This window comes from Panicum virgatum, chromosome 6N (assembly GCF_016808335.1).
Source record: "Panicum virgatum strain AP13 chromosome 6N, P.virgatum_v5, whole genome shotgun sequence".
In the NCBI taxonomy this organism is placed as follows: domain Eukaryota; kingdom Viridiplantae; phylum Streptophyta; class Magnoliopsida; order Poales; family Poaceae; genus Panicum; species Panicum virgatum.
The window spans coordinates 31,427,707-31,448,100 of record NC_053150.1 but is presented as its reverse complement, the minus strand read 5'-3'; the positions used below and the strand labels follow the sequence as shown (position 1 = coordinate 31,448,100).

Sequence of the window (20,394 nt, the reverse complement as noted above, 5' to 3'; positions counted from 1 at the left end):
GTCGCCGACGGAGACGGGGGCCGGGGTCGGGGCGTGGAGGGTGCGGCGGTGGCGGTAGGCCGCGGAGGACGAGGACAAGCGCCGCTGCAGGGCGCTCGTGGAGGAGATGGCCATGGCGGAGGGCGCCGGTGCCGGGCGGCGGGGTCTGAGGCCACCGCGGCGCAACCGCAGCTACTCGCGCTCGCCGTGCATGCCGATGATGATGGCGGCGGCGAATCCGAGGCCGCGGCGGTGTCGCCGGCGAAGGTCGGGCCGTGGGGGTCGGGGCTGGGGCGTGGAGGGCGCGGTGGCGGCGGCAGGCCATGGAGGACGAGGACATGCGCCGCCGCAGGGCACTCATGGAGGAGGTGGCCTTGGCGGAGGATGCCGGCACTCTAGGCCGCGGGGTCCGAGGCCGCGGCGGCCTTGCTGCTGCTGCTCGCACACTCCGCCCCGCCGACGGCTGTGCGGGGCCGACGCCGCTGGGGAGCTGGGCAGCGACCACGCGCGGGCCATGGCGCTCAAGATCGCGGCGTTCTTCTCCGTCCTCGTGTGCGTGGTGTGGCGCTGGGGTGGTTCCTACCCGTGCTAGGATGTGAAGGTAGAAGATGACAAATTTGGAGGCTTTTTTTTGCATATATTCATGCCACGTGGCGTCACGTCAAGAGGTATGGACCTAAGCGACACAACTTAACAAGTTCAGGGTGCTAGATTTAGATTTTGCGAGTTCGTGGACCTAAGTGGTATCTCGGGACAAGTTCGAGGACCGCTGGTGTATTTAACTCTTTGTAAAATGTTTTTGCCAAAATCCTAATACTTTCTATACCAAACACTTTTGTTTACCCACCTTTGTACCCACTTATTACTTTCCTTGTGTAAGCTTAACATGCATATTATTTTTTTCCTAAAATTTCTCTATTTACTTTCCTTATTCACTTAGATTTGATTAATTGCTTTCCTTGTGTAATCTTAGCATGTATATTATTTTTTTTCTAAAATTTCTCTATTTACTTTCCTTATTCACTTAGAATTGATTAATTACTTTTTTTTGTGTAGCCTTAGCATGCATATTACTTTCCTTGCAGATCGATGCCCAGGGCCTGGCCATCGATGAGAAGTTGAGTATGTCCAGCACATCAATATGGCCGATAATGATGTTGTTTGGATCCACACTTAAGTCGCAACATTGGACAATGGGGCTTGTAGTCGACTTAGGAGAAGACATGGTGAGTCGGAAAAACTAATGACTTTCTGGAGAGGGAAGAATGGCAGGGGTGTGGAATTTTCCTTGCATCTCTCTAAATATACACATGACTTTGCACGATAGGGTTATAATCACATGATGCTTTCCTATAGAAGAAGATCATATAAATTACTATATATCGAATCAAATTATATAGCTTTCCATTAAAGATATTTACATTATGGATACTATTATAGATGGAATCAATCGTATACTCTGATCACAGGAAATAAATATTGTATAATTATATATATAGCATGGATGTGAAATAAAAAATGCATGTCTCGTGGGACAAACTATCAACCTTGCCTTTTGTTGCAGCCAAATCTAATTTGTTCCTAAATTGCTGCTCCTATTATTTGGTAATTAATATCAATCAATCAATCAGCCTCCGCACCCTCCACAGCCGCCTCCACCCCGCCCCCTCGCCCGCCACCGCGCGGCTCGAGCCTCCCACTCCCGCTCGTATCCCCATCCCCCGCCACTCCCCTACCCCTTCCTTCCCATTCTTTCCGAATCTCGCCGGTGCACGGGGGAAGGCGACGGGAGTCGTCCTCGGGGTCCTCCACACTGTCTCCAAAGTAGACGCCCGCCACGCTGCGCTGCACAACGGCTCCTGCTCCGCATCCTCAAACACGCGAAGGGTCCCCGCTCCGGGAAAGAGTGCCGCGGCCTCCCTTGATGAGGACATCCCTGACATCGACAATAATATTATTAAGGATAAGGATGCAACTAATATTGTTGGTCCAGTTACACAAAAGCGGGCTAAACAATTAGAGAAGGAAATTCATTCTCAGGTGAATGCTAACCTTATTCTATTCAATGACAATATTTCAGATCATTCCATGCTTCCAAATTGTTGTTTGAACATTCTTAGGAACGATGGCATATGCGCAAGGGCATGGGACGAGGATGGTTTTAATCCTCCAACAGTGTGGTGATCAGCTTGCTGTTTGTTGGGAACATGTTGACGTGTGAATCTTGGAAGAATAATGATAGGTGAAAGCTATCCCTAAATATCAAATACTATTTTGTATCTAAAAATATTATATTGTGTGCTATATTTAAATTGCAGGATCTGGATGCTTGGACGTGCTGTGCTAGTGAGAATAAAGAGAGAAGGAGAACCATTCAGCTACCATGCAAATCAGTTATGGATATACAAAGCAAATAAATTCGTGAAGTTAGGAAGGCACTTAGCAACCTGGTTGCTGTTTACACACGTACCAGCATGCACAAGAATACCAACTATCCAAGGAACTCCACTAGGCCATGCTATTAATAGGAGTGCTACATCTTTCTAGTGCATGCCTCATTTACTTTTAATCTGAACTGAAAACTCCACTAGTGCTATATATATATCCATGTAATAGATGACGTGAGGGACTTTTTGGCTGCCAATTCAGAAATAAAAACTCTTTGAGTTCTTCTAACGTGAGTCTTGAGAGGCTTACAAACTTGTTCTTTCGATTCCTGAGGGAGTTGTAGAACGCCGAACTGCGGTTCACCCAGTTCGTGCCTTCACGTCTATACGGCGTGATTGCGTGGTCTGGCATGGTCGGTACGTGGAAGGGAGATTGTCTCGGTTGTTCGTCGCGTGTGCAAGATCTCGCGGTGCGCAGCCTCATCGTCAGGTCACGTAGCGATATTTATCAAGTTGGTGTGAGGATCCTTCGAGAAGATCGGGCCACAAAAGTTGCTCTCGTGTAATCTGTACATGTACGCACATCATCTGGAATCAGAGCCTACGTTTACTCGGTAGGATCATTCTTTTTGGTAAGATAGATTTTTTTTGCCTATAGTCCACAAAAAGCTTCCAAAAAAATACCTATAGCCTTTTCTTTGCAGCTGATCAGTAGTTTGCATTCTCGAGTTTTGAATCCTTTGAGTCTTGTCTAGTTGCTGATTTTCCTTGGTACACACATTCTGATCATCCTCTGCTCGAATTTTTCTTCTTCTTCCTTCTCTTTATTTTGGTCTGAAGTTCAGTCTCTTTTAAACACACAAAAAAAAATCCCCACCCATCCCTCCCTTGATTACTTTCACCTGTGCATATCAAACTGCATGAGGTTTCATTTTGTTGATCTATGTCACTCTAACTTTTGAAGTTATGTGCTCTGTTTCCAAGTAGTACTGAAAAAAAAGAGAAAAAATCTCTTAAGAAAGAAAGAGCAGCAGCGTCTCAGTAAAAAAAATAAAAAATATATACATATGAGTTTTGGCCAGAGAAAGAAGATTGAGCTGCAGTTTGGTTAGTAAAAGTTGTTTCCTTCTATTCTTTTCGTTCTCCCTTCTGCTTTCCTCTCCTTTTTTTTTCCTCTCTTCTTAATCAGCAACTTAGACTTGTGCTTTGTTGGATTATTATTCGATTTTGCATCACTACATTCAGCTTGCAGTCCACTAAAATTCACCCCACCAAGCCACACTCAAAGCATCAGTGAGCTGTACAACGTCGTCTCTGGGACAATCGTTCTTCCATTACTACTTGCTGCCACGGTTCTCAGTTTTTTAGGGAGACAAAGAATTTGTTCAGTAAGGGGTGAGTGTTCCACATATAAACATTTGTTTTCTTTTACTACACTAACATGGGCGACCAAGTTGGCCCTATTTCTGCTGCAGAGTTTCAGGATATGCGTGAACAAATGAACCAATTGACACAACAGCTACAAGCACTCCAACGTAACCTACGCCATGCACCAAATAGGGAGGATCAACATGATGATGGAGAACAGGTAGAGGACGATGATCCTGCTGCCTTGGAGGCTGAAGCTGCACATCGTGCCGCTGCAGGAGGCGGTGGCCGCGGACGTGGTGCTGGTGGTGGTCGTGGTGCTGGTTTTGGCAATTTTGGTGTACCTAATATGCGGCCACAATTGGCGCTGCAGATTTTGACGGTGATGCTGATTTTGATTATCAAGACGACCATCGAGCAGGACACTATGGTCACCGTGGTGGTCATGATGATGATCGTGGAGGTGCCCCCTTTGGTCATTTTGGTGCTTTTGTTAACCACCAATTCGCTGGTAATGATGGCCACCGTGATCGGCGTCGTGGAGCTCCTGACCGCCGCCACAATGATGATGGTTTGGGCAAAGTTAAAATGAACATACCTGCATTTACTGGCAAGGAAAATGCTGATGCTTATTATGAGTGGGAGACCAAGGTGGATCAGATTTTTGATTTATATGAATACCCAGCTGAGAAGAAAACAAAATTGGTAGTAATTGAATTCAAAGGTTATGCCATCACATGGTGGAATCAAGTACGTGCAGAATTCCATCGCGTGGGACATGATCATATCACTTGGGAAGACATGAAGAGGGAAATGAGATGTTGTTTTGTTTGTTGGCGTTTCTTATGCCCGATTAGAATAGATATTCTGCAAGCGCACAGAATCACCACTGTAGCACTTCACCTTGGAGTATTCTAGGGTATCGTATTTTTCCTCAGGGAAGCACTATGGTAAAGAGTATCGTAAACTGAATGATAACCGCACTAGCATGATCGACCGACTAACTAGACAGGGGTAAGCCAGATAGGTAGTGCGATAAATGGCCAGGCAATGACCGAGTGACACACGGAGATTCTAATCCTTAGAGAGGTAGCAGCTGGGAGGACAACGAGCAAGAAAAGACACCTGATACACTTCTGAACTATCGAGCAAGCCTCTCTAGATCAGACTAAACACCTAACTAGTTCTTGGGAAAACAGAGCTTACTTCGGCGGCTGGAAGAGGAAGGACTTCAGAAAGAGATGAGAAGGGAGTCCAACGGCAACCTGCACTACTGCTATGAAAACACCCGAACGTGGTGGACTACAAAGGACGGATAGGGCTGTCACCACCTACCGACTACCACAACGGTTCCGTGGGGTGGAACACACTTTCTAGCTAACACTAAGGTCAGACACCACGTCTGCACTCGGTGTTAGGATTTCCCTCGAGGCCTTCGAGAGAAATCCCCCTCAACCTAGAGCACTAACTTGAGATACTCTAGTCCGGGCGAGAAAACCCGTAAGATAAGTTCCCGATTACTAAGAGAGATAACTTAGTCTAAGCTAAAGGAAAACTTCCGTGCTCAAGCTGAACTTCAGACTTGAGTAAATGAAAGACTAAGGAAAGTAAGCTGACTCAGAAAAGTAAAGAAGATAAATTATATAAATAAAGTCAAAAGAAAGATACAAAAGCTATACCAGACTTCCGACGACTCCGGAATCCCGAGCACGCTCGACTCGACTTTAACTCCCAAGCTACTAACCTACTCTAGATAGTACAAGTGAAAGAGAAGAGCTCCAATGGTGTGTGTCTTGAGTGATGGATGGTGCTTCTATTTATAGCCCTCCCAAGGTCGGTTCTGGCGGTTACTGCAGGTAGCATTGTTTGAAAGCAGGTAATACCGTTGTGCTTAACTTCCACATGTTCTGTCGGCCTGGGGATGCCGCCATGCGTCCACCGCCTTTCGGACAGTGGCTCTGATCCTCTCCTGGAGTCGGTTGGCAGTTGGCTTCGGTTGGCGGTTGCATGTGCCAGGCCGGCCGGCCTAGGGGAGGCCGGCCGGCCTCCCTTTGCCCCATCTCAGCCTCTAGTTTTGCCGAGACTACGCTCTGCTCTTGTGCCTTCTCCAGGGAAGTGGGTTGCTGAAGTATATTTGATCTTGGGCTGTCTTGTAGGTCTTTGGATGGATGTTGAAGCCTTTCGGTGTATCCAATTGAACCAGAGCTCAACCCTCGACTCAGAGCCTCATGAGTGTGTCTCATGACCACTGGATCGAAGCCGGGGCCGTGCTCTTGAAGGTGCCAGGCCGGCCGGCCTAGGAGAGGCCGCCCGGCCTGGGATTTTGCCCAATCCTGCTCAATTTTGGTACACCTGCCCCTGAAATCAAAACTCATCCAAAACTTGTGGAACTCGTTAGAAATAAATAGAATATGAATGGAATATAGTGTAAAGCTCATGTTATTCCGGAGTTGACGGCTTAGAATGTGAAATTATGGCCGTCAATACCCCCCAAGCTTAAACTTTTGCTCGTGCTCGAGCAAAGCTTAAACTGAGGCTCAGTGGATCAGGAGTTGCATCAATGTTTACCCCCTTGCAGGTACTTTGTGCACAGCATATTACTCTTCTCGTATGTACTTATGAAAAGTTGGCTCATACCTAAGGTTCTGGAAGATGGGGCGTATTCATTTTTCATCCCTCTGTCTTGGGCGGTTGTTGGACTGAACAACCTTCACCGGAATGTTCCCTGCTACCAGTTCAGGTTCCCAACTCGGATTTTTGCAAGAATTTTTCAAAAGAAGTTCAGGTTCCCCAATGGTACTCTCGAGTCGCTCAAAGTGTATGATCCTCACCTATGGTCAAGATATCTGACCATGTTCTTCCTATCTCTACAGCTGATATGTGGAGTTTATGGGTAGGAAGATGTATGCATACCTTGGTTACCTGTATTGCTTAGCCGAAGGGTAATCCAAGCCGGGGTCGGTACTTAGCCAAATTTATGTCTCATGGAACATGGGGTATTTGGAGAGTATGAAGTGGATGGAGTGGATGGCTTCCCATTTGAATTTATTTGAACTCCATAATTTGCAACTTAGAATGGAGAGTGGGCTTCTTTTTCTTTTTTTTAAAGAAGATAACTCCACCCTCCTTTGCTGGCAAAAGTGGATGTCAATACCCGGAGTGGGTGACTGACATGCCAGCTATGTTTGGGCTAGCAAATGATGGATTTTTATGGGATAAAGACCTGTAGGTGGCAAGTACCATTCCCGAAGTGGATGCACCATTCGACAAAGCTCAAAGTAACTTCAGATAGCTCAAAACGGTTTATGCAATATAAGGCTCTGGATGGGTCTTTTTTACCATGGGAAACCTTCACCAAGATTTTAATTTTCAAAGAATTCCGAGGGGTTCCCTACTAGAGCAAACAGTTTAAATTCCGGTTTGGGCTATCTCGAATCCCGCAACAACTTAGACTTCAGAAATTAAACTCATGCCTCCACACAACCAGATTTTCAGTGGAACTACTATGTGCCAACTAATTCAGGTACTAGGAGAGTAAAAAGCTGTAAACGAGGCACATACAGAGTTTAAACAGAGCAACTATTCATCATTTCCTAAGTAAGAGCTCACACAGATTTCCACTCATATATTTTATTCAAAGCATGTAAATATTTTTGGGGTTTTCGTTAAGAGATTTTTTATTATTACTATTAATTTTTTTTGGCATGGCTACTGAATAGAAAGAACCGGTGCTATGACTTACCAGTTGGTGTGACCCCCAAAGCTTCGATGAAGCTCAATCCTCCTCATCGGAGTCCTACTCTCCCTCGTTGGGGTCCTCCTCCTCATCATCCTTGTCTTCCTCGTTGTTGTTGTTCTCCTCCTTGTTGTCGTTGTTCTCCTGTTCGGGTGGCTGGTACTGCTGGTACGGCTGGTACGGCTGGGACTGCTGATAGTCCAGCCCAAGGTGGATGAAGACGTTCGAGACGTTGTACTGCAAAGCGGAGGTCAACCCCCAGCTCTCCTGAGTGAGAGGAGAGTGAGCTGGGTGTTGTGTACCATCGTGTCCTGCATCTCCTGCTGCTGTGTACCAAGTGTGCTGATGCGGTTTGAAAGGTCTGCAATGCTTCGAAGGATCGGGTCCTCATAGTTGAAGCGTGCTGACGATGAGGGACCCACCTGTGGACCATAAGGCGCATGCATACCTGTGGGGTAGTACGGCCCTTGTTCACCGGCGAATCCGCTGCTGCCGGCCTGGTACGGGTCATAGTTGTAGTGCCCATATGCCTCCTCGAAGCTCATGTTCTCCGTGGACGGTCCCGGCTGTGCCGAAGCATGAACCGGAGGTGCTCGTCGTGAAGGACCTGCTTCGGCTTGTCCGCACCGTGTCCTGCTCCTCGTCTGTGGACCTGCAACACTCCGTCGTGCGGGTTCTCTTTTCTCCATCTGCAATGTTAGACTCTTCACCGAGTAGAGAGAGTCTCAGGCATGGAAGCTCGATCTCCCTATCGTACCCGGGGTAACATATAAAGATTGAATTTCCCGGCCCTTCCCGCATCATGTGCCCTTGCACAAAAAGCTCAAGACCGACCTCGTATTGGTACGCCTCCGTCTCAGGCAAGAAGGTGACTTCGGCACCATCCATCGCTTTGACATACCTCGCCACACGGGTGACCAGTGGGGTTATGTCGATGGGGCTTTTGGCCGTAATCATCTTCTGCCAATGAGCAAGCATGCTCCGGCCGGGCGAGAGGCGAATCTTGTTCGCCATAGCGTACAGACACTACAGCTCAGGCAAGCTACAGAGGCGAAGGTCTGTGCGAGAATGCACAACCATGGCGAGCCACTTGGCGAGAAACCATAGAGTAGGATTATGAATTGAAACTATGCTGTTTTTACTACTCACGGGTTCATTAGAAATTTCACTCCACAAAGAGCTACGGTCATACTGATAACGCTCAACAAGTGTGTTGGGGTCTAAGATGCATCTTCTATTAAAGCCCAAAGCAACACTAAATTGTTGGAGAGTCATTTCAAATTGTTCATTAAAGAAACAAAAGTAAACTTTAGTTTCAGTGCTGGTTTCTTCAACGGTAAGAGACATAAGAAATTCTATGGTCAAGAGGTGCGAACCTGGCTCAATGATGTCGGTGAAGTTCTCCCATCCGACGGCAGTGAAGGCTTGGTTCATGTCTTGCAAAAGCCCCGTCGTGATGACGAAGTGGGTTTCGAATCTCTTGACGTGAGCATAGGTTTGCCTCTTCAGCAGCTCGAGTGCCTGCCGCTCGTAGTCGTTCTTGTAGACGATCTGCTCGACCATCGTCAAGATCCTGATGCGGAAGCGGCTTCTTGGGACTGCGGGAATTTCTTCTTCTTCACAGGATGCATGTGAGCGGTGACCGGAGTCGACCGACATGTTATCCCGAGAAGAGGAAGAACTCCGCGATCTTCTCGAGAACGCCTTCTTGACCTTCTCCTTTGCTCGAGTTATCATGGTGCCTGCAAAAGGTTAGCACGAGCAATACCCGAAGGAAACAAGAGGTTAAAAGGAGGGTTAGCGTTAGTCGTTAGTTGTTAGTCGTTCTTGGGGGCGTTAAACCACCACAAATGTTCAACGTTCAGCCTGCCATGAATTTATTAAGAATGGAAATATTTTTGTGTTTCTGGTTTATGAACTTCACTAATTACTACTCAAATTTTATTTTTAGGCAAGCTAGCACTTGAGTTCTTCTCCTAATTAACTCAAAAGAGCTTAATTAGGCAAAGAGATTAAGGACCTCGGGCTGGGACATGTGTACCTGAGCTTCTGGTACACCGAGGAGAGTCACCCTCGCTGGCTTTTATAGCCGCGTGCAGAGGCCAGGCCGGCTGGCCTGGGGCAGGCCGGTCGGCCCCCTGAGCGGCGCCGAGTGATCCACATCGAGGCTCTAGTACTTAGGCATGCAGGTATGGTGATTCCTGTCGGTGGTGATGGAACGTGAGCGGATGGCAGAGGCCAGCCGGCCTGCATGGGGCCGCTCGGCCTACCTCCAGCACGTTGAGTGCTCGCCCCTTTGTCCCTTGCTTCGTGCTTAATCAAAGTCTCCACTCCTTGTTGTTCTCTGGCAAGCAAAAGAAGGTGGGGCCGGCCGGCCTAGAGCTCGGCCAAAAAATTTCGAAATTTTTTGTGAAGTTCTACTGATGCAGAACTTTCAAATTTTAAACATGGGTTGGTTGAAATTCAAACATGATTATGCAAGATGGAAATAAAATTATGCATGAAAAAATTTAAACTATCCTATATGCAATGCAAGTGATGGATACGTGCCACGTACCTCATGACGAGGACTCGGGTTTTGAGTCCGGAGCCGGACTCTCCATTCCTTTAGTCTGATTGTCGTCGCCGGATGGAGTCTTGGGCGATGACACTTTCTTCCGCCACACTTTCTTGGGTGTGGGTTGTGTTTCAACCTTCAGTTCCTGTGATTCCAGAAATTTCTTACGCTGGATTCGATGTTTGGCATTCCTCTGATTGTGAAGCTTGATTTGCCTGGCTTCCTCTTGAAGTCGTTGCTCCTCCTGAATCCGCAGATTTTCCACGAACGTGATGAGGGCTTCAATGTTTGGAAGTGACGGTTTCTTCATCTCTTTCTCGGGTTTCTTCTTCCGATGGACCTCACTGACTTGGTTGCATTGTTCAACCTTCGGTTTGAAGGCGAACTTCTCTTGCTGGCCATTGATGTTTAGCTGGATCTCTCCGGCCCCGACATCAATATGGGCGTTTGCTGTGCTCAAGAACGGCCTGCCCAGGATGAGCGGCGTCTTGGCGTCGACTTCCATGTCAAGTACGACAAAGTCGACGGGAATAAAGAAATTCTGAATTTTCACCGGGATATTCTCTGCTATTTCCGTGGGATAGCGGACCGTTTGGTCCGCTAGCTGCAAACACATGGCAGTAGGGGCAAGTGCATGATGGTTAAGTTTGTCATAAACTACCTTGGGCATGACACTGACGCTTGCTCCCAAGTCGTAGAGGGTGTTAGAGAAATGCTGAGCCCCGATCGAGCAAGTGATGGTGGGCAGCTTGGGTCTTTCTTCTTCACCAGGAGAGGATCGAGTATAGCAGCGCTACACTCTTCTGTTAACTTCACGACCTCAGTGGTGGGCAGCGTCCGCTTGTTTCCAAGAATATCCTTGATATACTTGGCATACGTGGGTACCTGCATAGCATCAAGAAGTGATATATTCACATATAACTTATTGATTACCTCGACGAATTTGCCGAATTGTTCGTCAGCCACTGGCTTCCTTATCCGCTCCGGAAACGGTAAGGCAATTGTGTCGTGATAGTCCCATGAAGTTCTCGGGGGTTCCACGGGGTCTTCCTGGGTAGCAGGTGTGTTGGAGTCGTCAGCCTTCTCCTGCTCTTCGTCTTCAACTTCGATACTGCTAGCGGTTACGGTCTTCCAGTGCTTTCCTGCATCCTTTGGGAAAGGTGGCTCTTGCGTGGTCTTACCACCACGCATGGTCACCACACTAACATTTTCCTTCGAGGGCACTTCCGGTTGCCCGGGTAGTTTCCCCACATTAATGTTAGGACATGAGGATGCAAGCTGAGCTACTTGGGTTTCTATCATCTTATTAAAGCTCAGTTGATTTTTAATAACAGAATAGAATCCCTCTAGTTATGCAGCCACATATTCTAGAATCTTGATATTAGCAAGAAATTTCCTACTAATGTTATCATTGATTTATTTTTGGCCGTACACTAGGTCTTTTAATATGGGCTGAAAACTATTATTAAAGTTTGTACCTTGTTGTTGACCGAAGGAGAGGTTGGGCTTGGAGTTCCAACCATGCTGAGGACGAAATCCTGAGTTGGGATTGTTGTTGCTCCCAACAAAGTTTGCGTCCTCTTGAGTTAAGGGGCATGAAGTGCCCGAGTGCCCAGTCTTGCCACATGTTTCACTTGTCATACGAGACTCCGAAACTTGAATAACCTCCTGATGTGGAGATTCCAGCTTCTTCATCAGAAGTTCCAACTTGACAGCTATCATGTCGACTGTGTCGATTTGATGCACACCCCTGGGAAGGGCTGCCTGCCTTTCTCCTTTCCAACTTTGGTTGGAAGCTATCTTGTCAATCAGCGCCTTTGCTCCCGCAACGTTGAGAGAAAGGAAGGAACCACCCGCTGGTGCGTCAACATGGTCCTGGGCTTGCTGATTCAGGCCATGGAAGAAGTTCTGAATGATCAGCCACTCTTCTATGCCGTGGTGTGGGCATGCTTGTATGTACTCCTGGAGACGTTCCCAGACTTCTGGGATAGTCTCATCCGGTAATTGCTGAATTCCAGTAATCCTAATCCGGAGGGCATTGGTCTTGCCCACTGGAAAGTACTTGGCTAGGAATGCATTTGAACAAGCTTCCCATGTCGTGAAAGCTTCCTTGTTGGAGTAGAACCACATATTGGCCTTCCCGAGTAGTGAGAACGGGAACAGGCGAAGACGGACATCATCCAGAGTAGTTCCTTTGGGGTTGATGGTGTTACTCACCTCCAGGAAGTTCTGGAGATGGGCATTGGCATCCTCGGATGCCTTTTCGCAGAACGGACTTGCTTGGACCATGTTCACGAGTGCAGTCTTCAGCTCAAAGCCATCATTGCCGGCTTGGTTGACATTCAATCCAGTGGGAGTGTGGCTACTGGACGGGGCAGAGAACTGACGAAGAGTCTTAGCCATGGATGGAGATGCTGAAGTGGAGGGTGAACTGGAAGGCCAAGTAAGTCTTTTCTGAGGTGGGACGATGCGGCGTCTCACAATTCTCCCAATTCTTTCTGGATTTGGGTGGAAGTTAATTGGTAGGTCAAAACCGGTCATGCACTGCTCTGCATCAATTAAAAGATAGAGAGAGCAATGGTAAGCCCGCTAGGGTTAGCGGCGACAAACTAGTAGAGTTTATCAAACTATCTATGATATCTTTAGCCAATTGCTTCCCCGGCAACGGCGCCAGAAATGCTTGTTGGCATTTCTTATGCCCGATTAGAATAGATATTCTGCAAGCGCACAGAATCACCACTGTAGCACTTCACTTTGGAATATTCCAGGGTTTCGTATTTTTCCTCAGGGAAGCACTATGGTAAAGAGTATCGTAAACCGAATGATAACCATACTATCTTCATCGACCGACTGACTAGTCGGGGGTAAGCCAGATAGGTAGTGAGATAAATGGCCAGGCAATGACCGAGTGACACTTTGTTTTCAACTAATAGCTTACCCTCGACATTGCCTACGGTTGTACTTGATTTATTGCAGGACTTTGAGGATGTGTTTCCTGATGAGGTGCCGACTGGTCTTCCTCCAATACGTGGCATAGAGCACCAAATTGATTTGGTACCAGGTGCTTCTCTTCCAAATCGTCCAGCCTACCGCAGCAATCCCGAAGAAACAAAAGAAATTCAGCGACAGGTAAAAGAGAGCTTTTGGACAAAGGGTATGTTCGTGAATCCCTATCACCATGTGCTGTTCCAGTTCTTTTGGTCCCAAAGAAAGTTGGGTCTTGGCGCATGTGTCTTGATTGTCGTGCTATCAATGCTATAACTGTTAGATATCGCCATCCCATTCCAAGGCTTGATGACATGTTAGATGAATTGAGTGGTTCAACTATTTTCACCAAGATAGACTTACGTAGCGGCTATCACCAAATTCGCATGAAAATTGGTGATGAATGGAAGACAACATTCAAGACTAAATTTGGTTTATATGAATGGCTTGTGATGCCCTTTGGTTTGACGAATGCTCCTTCAACTTTTATGCGTTTAATGAATCATGTTCTACGAGCTTTCATTGGAAAATTTGTGGTTGTTTATTTTGATGATATCCTGATCTATAGTAAATCATTTAATGAACATCTTGATCATATTCATCAAGTCCTTGCTGTTTTGAGAGCAGAGAAATTGTATGGAAATTTTGCTAAGTGCACCTTTTGCACAGATCGTGTTGTTTTTCTTGGTTTTGTTGTGACTGCAGATGGCATCCATGTTGATGAAGAGAATATCCAAGCAATAAAGGACTGGCCTGTACCCAAAAATGTGAGCCAAGTTCGAAGTTTCCATGGACTTGCAGGTTTCTATCGGAGGTTTGTCAAAGATTTTAGCACAATTGCTGCACCACTAAACAACTTAACAAAGAAGGATGTTCCATTCTTGTGGGGAGATGAACAAGACAAAGCCTTCCAAGAACTAAAAAGAAAACTTTGTGAGGCGCCACTCCTACAACTACTAGATTTTGATAAGACTTTTGAGATTGAGTGTGATGCAAGTGGTATTGGCATTGGAGGTGTTCTCATTCAAGAAGGTAAACCCGTTGCTTACTTTTCTGAAAAACTAAATGGTCCGCATCTGAACTACTCTATTTATGACAAAGAACTTTATGCCTTAGTTCAAGTTTTAGAAACATGGCAGCATTATTTATTTCCTAAAGAATTTGTCATACACTCTGATCATGAAGCTTTAAAATTTCTCAAAAGTCAAGGTAAATTGAACCGTCGGCATGCAAAATGGATTGAGTTCATTGAAACATTTCCATATGTTGTAAAGCATAAAAAAGGTAAAGATAATATTGTTGCAGATGCTTTGTCAAGAAGATGTGCATTGGTTACTCAACTTGATGCAAAGGTTCTTGGTTTGGAATCAATTAAAACACTTTATTCTACTGATTCAGATTTTAAAGAATCTTTCTCTAAGTGTGTAGCTGGGAAAGGTTGGGAAAAATTCTATGTGCACGATGGATTCTTATTCCGAACTAACAAGCTATGCATTCCAGCTTGCTCTGTTCGACATGTTCTTTTGCAGGAGGCACATGCTGGTGGGTTAGCTGGCCATTTTGGTGTGAAGAAGACCCTAGACATGCTTGCTGACCACTTCTTTTGGCCACATATGAGACGTGATGTCCAGCGACATGTTGAGCGCTGCATAACATGCTTGAAAGCTAAGTCCCACCTTAATCCACATGGTTTATACATTCCATTACCAATTCCAAAAGTACCTTGGGAAGATATATCCATGGATTTTATTTTGGGGTTACCACGGTCTCAGAGGGGGAGTGATTCCATTTTTGTTGTTGTTAATCATTTCTCTAAGATGGCACATTTTATTCCATGTCATAAGAACGATGATGCTTCACACGTTGCTGATTTATTTTTCAGAGAGATAGTTCGTTTACATGGAGTGCCCAAGACTATTGTTTCAGATCGGGATGCCAAATTTCTTAGCTACTTTTGGAAGACATTGTGGGGTAAACTTGGCACCAAATTGTTATTTTCTACCACTTGTCACCTGCAAACAGATGGCCAAACTGAGGTTGTCAACCGTACTCTATCAACAATGTTGCGGGCTGTGCTGAAAAAGAATCTGAAAATGTGGGAACAATGCCTTCCACATGTTGAGTTTGCTTATAACAGGGCAGTACATTCAACAACTAATTTTTGCCCCTTTGAAATTGTTTATGGTTTCAAACCACATACACCCATGGATCTTTTGCCCTTACCATTGCAGGAACAAGTTAATTTAGATGCTATCACGAGATCAGAATTGATTAAAAGATTACATGAGGACACAAGGAGGAATATTGAGAAGAAATCTACTCAGTATGCTAAGCAAGCAAATAAGGGTAAGAAACAAGTTCTTTTCCAACCAGGTGATCTAGTATGGCTACATTTGCGCAAGGATCGTTTTCCTCAGCAGCGCAAGAGTAAGTTATCACCTCGAGGAGATGGTCCATTCAAGGTTCTTGCAAAGATAAATGATAGTGCTTACAAACTAGAGCTCCCTTCCGAATATTCCAATGTGAGTGCAACATTCAATGTCAAAGACTTGGTTCCATTTGTCGGTGAGTCTGAGTCGAGGACGACTCTTTCTCAAGAGGGTGAGGCTGATGAGGACATCCCTGGCATCGACAATAATATTATTAAGGATAAGGATGCAACTAATATTGTTGGTCCAGTTACACGAAAGCGGGCTAAACAATTAGAGAAGGAAATTCATTCTCAGGTGAATGCTAACCTTATTCTATTCAATGACAATATTTCAGATCATTCCATGCTTCCAAGTTGTTGTTTGAACATTCTTAGGAACGATGGCATATGCGCAAGGGCATGGGACGAGGATGGTTTTAATCCTCCAACAGTGTGGTGATCAGCTTGCTGTTTGTTGGGAACATGTTGACGTGTGAATCTTGGAAGAATAATGATAGGTGAAAGCTATCCCTAAATATCAAATACTATTTTGTATCTAAAAATATTATATTGTGTGCTATATTTAAATTGCAGGATCTGGATGCTTGGACGTGCTGTGCTAGTGAGAATAAAGAGAGAAGGAGAACCATTCAGCTACCATGCAAATCAGTTATGGATATACAAAGCAAATAAATTCGTGAAGTTAGGAAGGCACTTAGCAACCTGGTTGCTGTTTACACACGTACCAGCATGCACAAGAATACCAACCATCCAAGGAACTCCACTAGGCCATGCTATTAATAGGAGTGCTACATCTTTCTAGTGCATGCCTCATTTACTTTTAATCTGAACTGAAAACTCCACTAGTGCTATATATATCCATGTAATAGATGACGTGAGGGACTTTTTGGCTGCCAATTCAGAAATAAAAACTCTTTGAGTTCTTCTAACGTGAGTCTTGAGAGGCTTACAAACTTGTTCTTTCGATTCCTGAGGGAGTTGTAGAACGCCGAACTGCGGTTCACCCAGTTCGTGCCTTCACGTCTATACGGCGTGATTGCATGGTCTGGCATCGTCGGTACGTGGAAGGGCGATTGTCTCTGTTGTTCGTCGCGTGTGCAAGATCTCGCGGTGCGCAGCCTCATCGTCAGGTCACTCAGCGATATTTATCAAGTTAGTGTGAGGATCCTTCGAGAAGATCGGGCCACAAAAGTTGCTCTCGTGTAATCTGTACACGTGCGCACATCATCCCTCCTCTGCTCGCGGCCGTGGGAGGCGCGCGTGGCGTGGAGGCCGATGGCGGTGGTGCTGGCGCAAGAGCTGCAGCTACTGCAGGTCCCATCGGCGGAGTCGTGGCCGTCGTGGAGGTGGCAAGGGTAGCCGCCCTAGGCCGGTACTGGGTTGCGGCAGCGCCACGCCGTCTCCACTGACACCACCGTAGAAACAACATCAAGACAACTACTTGGAGTCCAGACTCGGCGACGGCGAGAGCAAGGGCACGCTAACCCACGAATCACTACTAGAAAACAAGCCTTAGGTCCACCCCAAAAGTACCGGTATGGAGATGAACCGGTACCTATGCTAGCATAGGTACCGGTTCATCTCCATACCGGTACTTTTGGGGTGGATGAAATCTTTGAATGAGCCTTCCGGTACCTAAGGCTCTCTATAGGTACCGGGTGATAACATTTATATTAGTACCGGGTGGTACCACCAACCGGTACCTTTAGACGAGCCATAGGTACCGGTTGGTGTTACCAACCGGTACTTTAGGATCCTTAGGTACCGGTTGGTAACACCAACCGGTACCTTAGGCTCATCCATGGGTTACTTCAAAAGGAAAGCATCTCCTTCTCAATCAAAAGAACTGTGTAGCGGAGATGGTAAAGGAGCAATGCGCAAGGCTAGAGGTCGCGAGTTCAAATCCCAGCCAAAGAGAATATTTTTCGTGAATTTTGGAGGCCTTAGGTACCAGTTAATTTACCCGAGCCTTTGGTACCACTTTCGGGGTACCGGTTCAAAAAACCGGTACCAAAGGGCACCTGCAACCGGTGCCTTAAGGCATTTTTCTAGTAGTGAATCCAATGTTTTTTCATTGAATTTCTCCTTTTTTTACTGATTTGTTTTGATTATTGTTCTGATTTGATTTTTTGTTCTTTCTTTTGTTGTCCGTAGTTTGTTCTGGTGACTCACCATGGTTTATCCAATTGTATAATCTATCGAGGATAGTGAACGTGGCTAGCGGTGGCGCTCGATGTGGGTCTAGGTTTGTCGGCTCTCAATTTTTTCTCTATTTGTCGCTCGATTTAGGTCTTTATAAATATACAATTCTTGTTAGGGTTCAATTTTTTAAAACACGTGCATGTGGTTGTGGTACGTGCACCTCCATTAGTTGAAATTAAACGGAGAGGGAATGGTAGGAGCTACCATGCTAGATTGCCAATGGGCCTTGGGCCGTGGGCCGTGATAAGGCGCTTGGATGGACAATTGAAGAGGGCAACAATAGCACACATGAAGGGCATCAACGAAATATTTAGAAACAGGAACAAGCTTCTCTTCTCTCATTCTTCCCTTGTTCCTCTCTCTACTACTCTTCATTCTCTAGATTCTACTTATTCAGTGAAGCATCACTAGTCCTCTTCGATTCTCTTGCTTTGCTTCCTATCCCAAACTCAATTTGCCTCATATTTGTATCAGCTGCAAGCCTGCAACTGTATCACGTTTGTGTTATTTCAGTTGGATTAGGAGAGGGGTTGTTAACAGATGCCCGTAGCACCCGAACCCATAGCCCTCTTTCTCGCCGGCTCCGCGCGTGCGTTTGTCCGCACGAACCTTCGCTAGATTCGTGCGACGAGCATGGTGGTGGTGCGCCAACGCAGCCGCCCGTGATCCTCCCGCGCCCTCGCTTGCCGGCAGATCCCACTCATGGTGGGCGCCAACGCAGGCGTAGAGCCGCTCGTGATCCGCCGGCAACACCGGCAGCGCCTGCGTCCGCACTCCCGGCCTCCCTTCAAGCTCTGCATTCATGGTCTTTCACTCTTGAATTCTAGGATCTTACTAGCTTAGACGTTCTTGCCACATTGGTTTCGTAGGTCTCTGCAGGTGCTGCGATATCTTGCTTAGCCATCCTTTTATTCTACAACAAAATTAGTTTCCGATGCAATTTGAAGACTTCCCTGTTGCGGCGGTGGCCGCCGCCCATAAGCTGTTCGGCCGTATTCCTCACCCAGAGAAAACCATGTCTGCCCGCAGAACTGATGCTGCTCGGCATCATCTCACTGCTGCTGAGCCAGACGTCGCGCTTCATATTCAAGATCTGCGTGCCCTCGTCGCTCTTCACCAGCCACTTCTACATGTGCTCGGACAGCGACTGCAAGGACCTTCTGCCGGACGCGGGCGCTAACCAGACGGCTCTGGAGAAGACCATGCTTGGCAGCCACTCGATGCACGTCTGCACCGAGGTACCTGCCAGGTGTTCCGTCAGGTGAAAGGCTGATCGGGAGAGCCACACTTTACCGACTAACAAGCTGGTGTGTGGCTGCTGCTTGCAGGGCCATGAGCCTTTTGTTTTGTATGAGGGCCTCAAACAGCTGCATGGGTTTTCGTTCATCCTTGGTATCACTCATGTAGTGTACAGTTTTGTAACGGTGGTTCTTACCATGATCAAGGTTGGTGTTCACGGCTCCGATGCTGATTTAACAATTTGACTCTTCTTTGTGAGTTTGTCGTGCCCCTGTCATGCATGCTGCTACTGATGCAGATATATAGCTGGAGAAAATGGGAGACACTAGCAGGTCCGATCGCTGCTCAGGAGATATGAAAGGTATGGTCATCAACTAAATTGATGTGCTTTTTTGGCCATTTGTAAGGCAGCATTTGTTGATCTCTTCTACCTCACGCATCTATGTCTCTCTCAGCTAGGAGAAACTGGGTGATAGGGAGGCAGTCTACTTTTGTTTTTCACCATGCTTCTCGTCCATGGAGCAAAAACAAAATAATTATTTGGTTGGTAAGATTCCTTTTTCGTTCCTTGGTCGGGATATATAAACCGGTTCTGATTGTACTATTCTGTACCTGATAAGCATGTTAGATGGTAAAAGACTTAAAAATGCCTTATCTGCCCATCTCATTCAGTCATTGTTAATTTTACCTTGAACACACATCAGATGTTCATTGAGAATGACATCTAAAATGTCATTGGACTATATAAAGGGAAATAAAAATCATGTATGTGAAGTCTCGAGTACTGTAAATACTCAATAACCTATACTCTAAGAATTGACACTTTTTAATGTTATAGGATGTTGAAATATTTGGTATATCTTGTTTGATCAATACAGAGAATACTTGGATTGTAAAGTTTCTCTAATTTTCACTGGAACACTGCAGTTGTGCTTTTTGTGTCAGTTCAAGGATTCCATCAAAAGGTCATACTATTTGGCACTGAGGTTGGGCTTTGTCACAGTGAGTACTTCAAATATGTTTTATTCCTTTGTGTTTAGATGCTTACGCGAAAGGGTGCCTAGCCAGATTGGTTAGGTGGCCTCAGTAGCACTCCTCAGGTCCTGGGTTCGACTCCTGGTGTGAGCGAATTTCAGGCTGAGGTTAAAAAAATCTCTCGCCTACCTACACGCCAAAGCACATGGAAATAGGTCCCGGCTCACCCCGGCCCGCTCTCACACGGGTTACGGTATGAGTTACAGCACCCCTGTGTAAGGGTGGGCAGGGGCGGGCCCAGGATTTCAAACCTGGGTATTCAAAATCTTGAAGAGCAATTTTTCTACAACCTAAATTCTAGTTTTTTTTGCGAAAAAGGATGCAACCATGTATTAGATGAAAGTAAGCATAGTACACCCCTTTCTTGTGGAAAGGACCCTGATGAAACACAAAATTACAACAAGGCCCAACCAACCGCTACTGTTCTTCTTCGTCGAAACTGGGAGCCGTCGGTCTTCCGAACACAGCGAAGCGC

At 46.2% G+C, this 20,394-nt stretch overlaps 1 protein-coding gene and 1 non-coding gene across 2 annotated transcripts; both read left to right on the top strand.

Moving 5' to 3' along the window:
* Positions 1–11,957: 11,957 nt before the first annotated feature.
* On the top strand, positions 11,958–12,064 carry LOC120680319. The gene has a single exon (XR_005677590.1). It is a non-coding gene; the product is annotated as a small nucleolar RNA R71 (small nucleolar RNA).
* A 5,923-nt stretch (positions 12,065–17,987) lies between these two features.
* Positions 17,988–20,292, top strand: LOC120677686 (MLO-like protein 4). Its single transcript, XM_039958858.1, has 5 exons — positions 17,988–18,450; positions 18,675–18,883; positions 18,974–19,090; positions 19,183–19,245; positions 19,340–20,292. The coding sequence occupies exons 1-4, from the start codon at positions 18,348–18,350 to the stop codon at positions 19,240–19,242; spliced, it is 489 nt and encodes a 162-aa protein (XP_039814792.1). The 5' UTR covers positions 17,988–18,347; the 3' UTR covers positions 19,243–19,245; positions 19,340–20,292.
* The last annotated feature ends 102 nt before the right edge of the window (positions 20,293–20,394 follow it).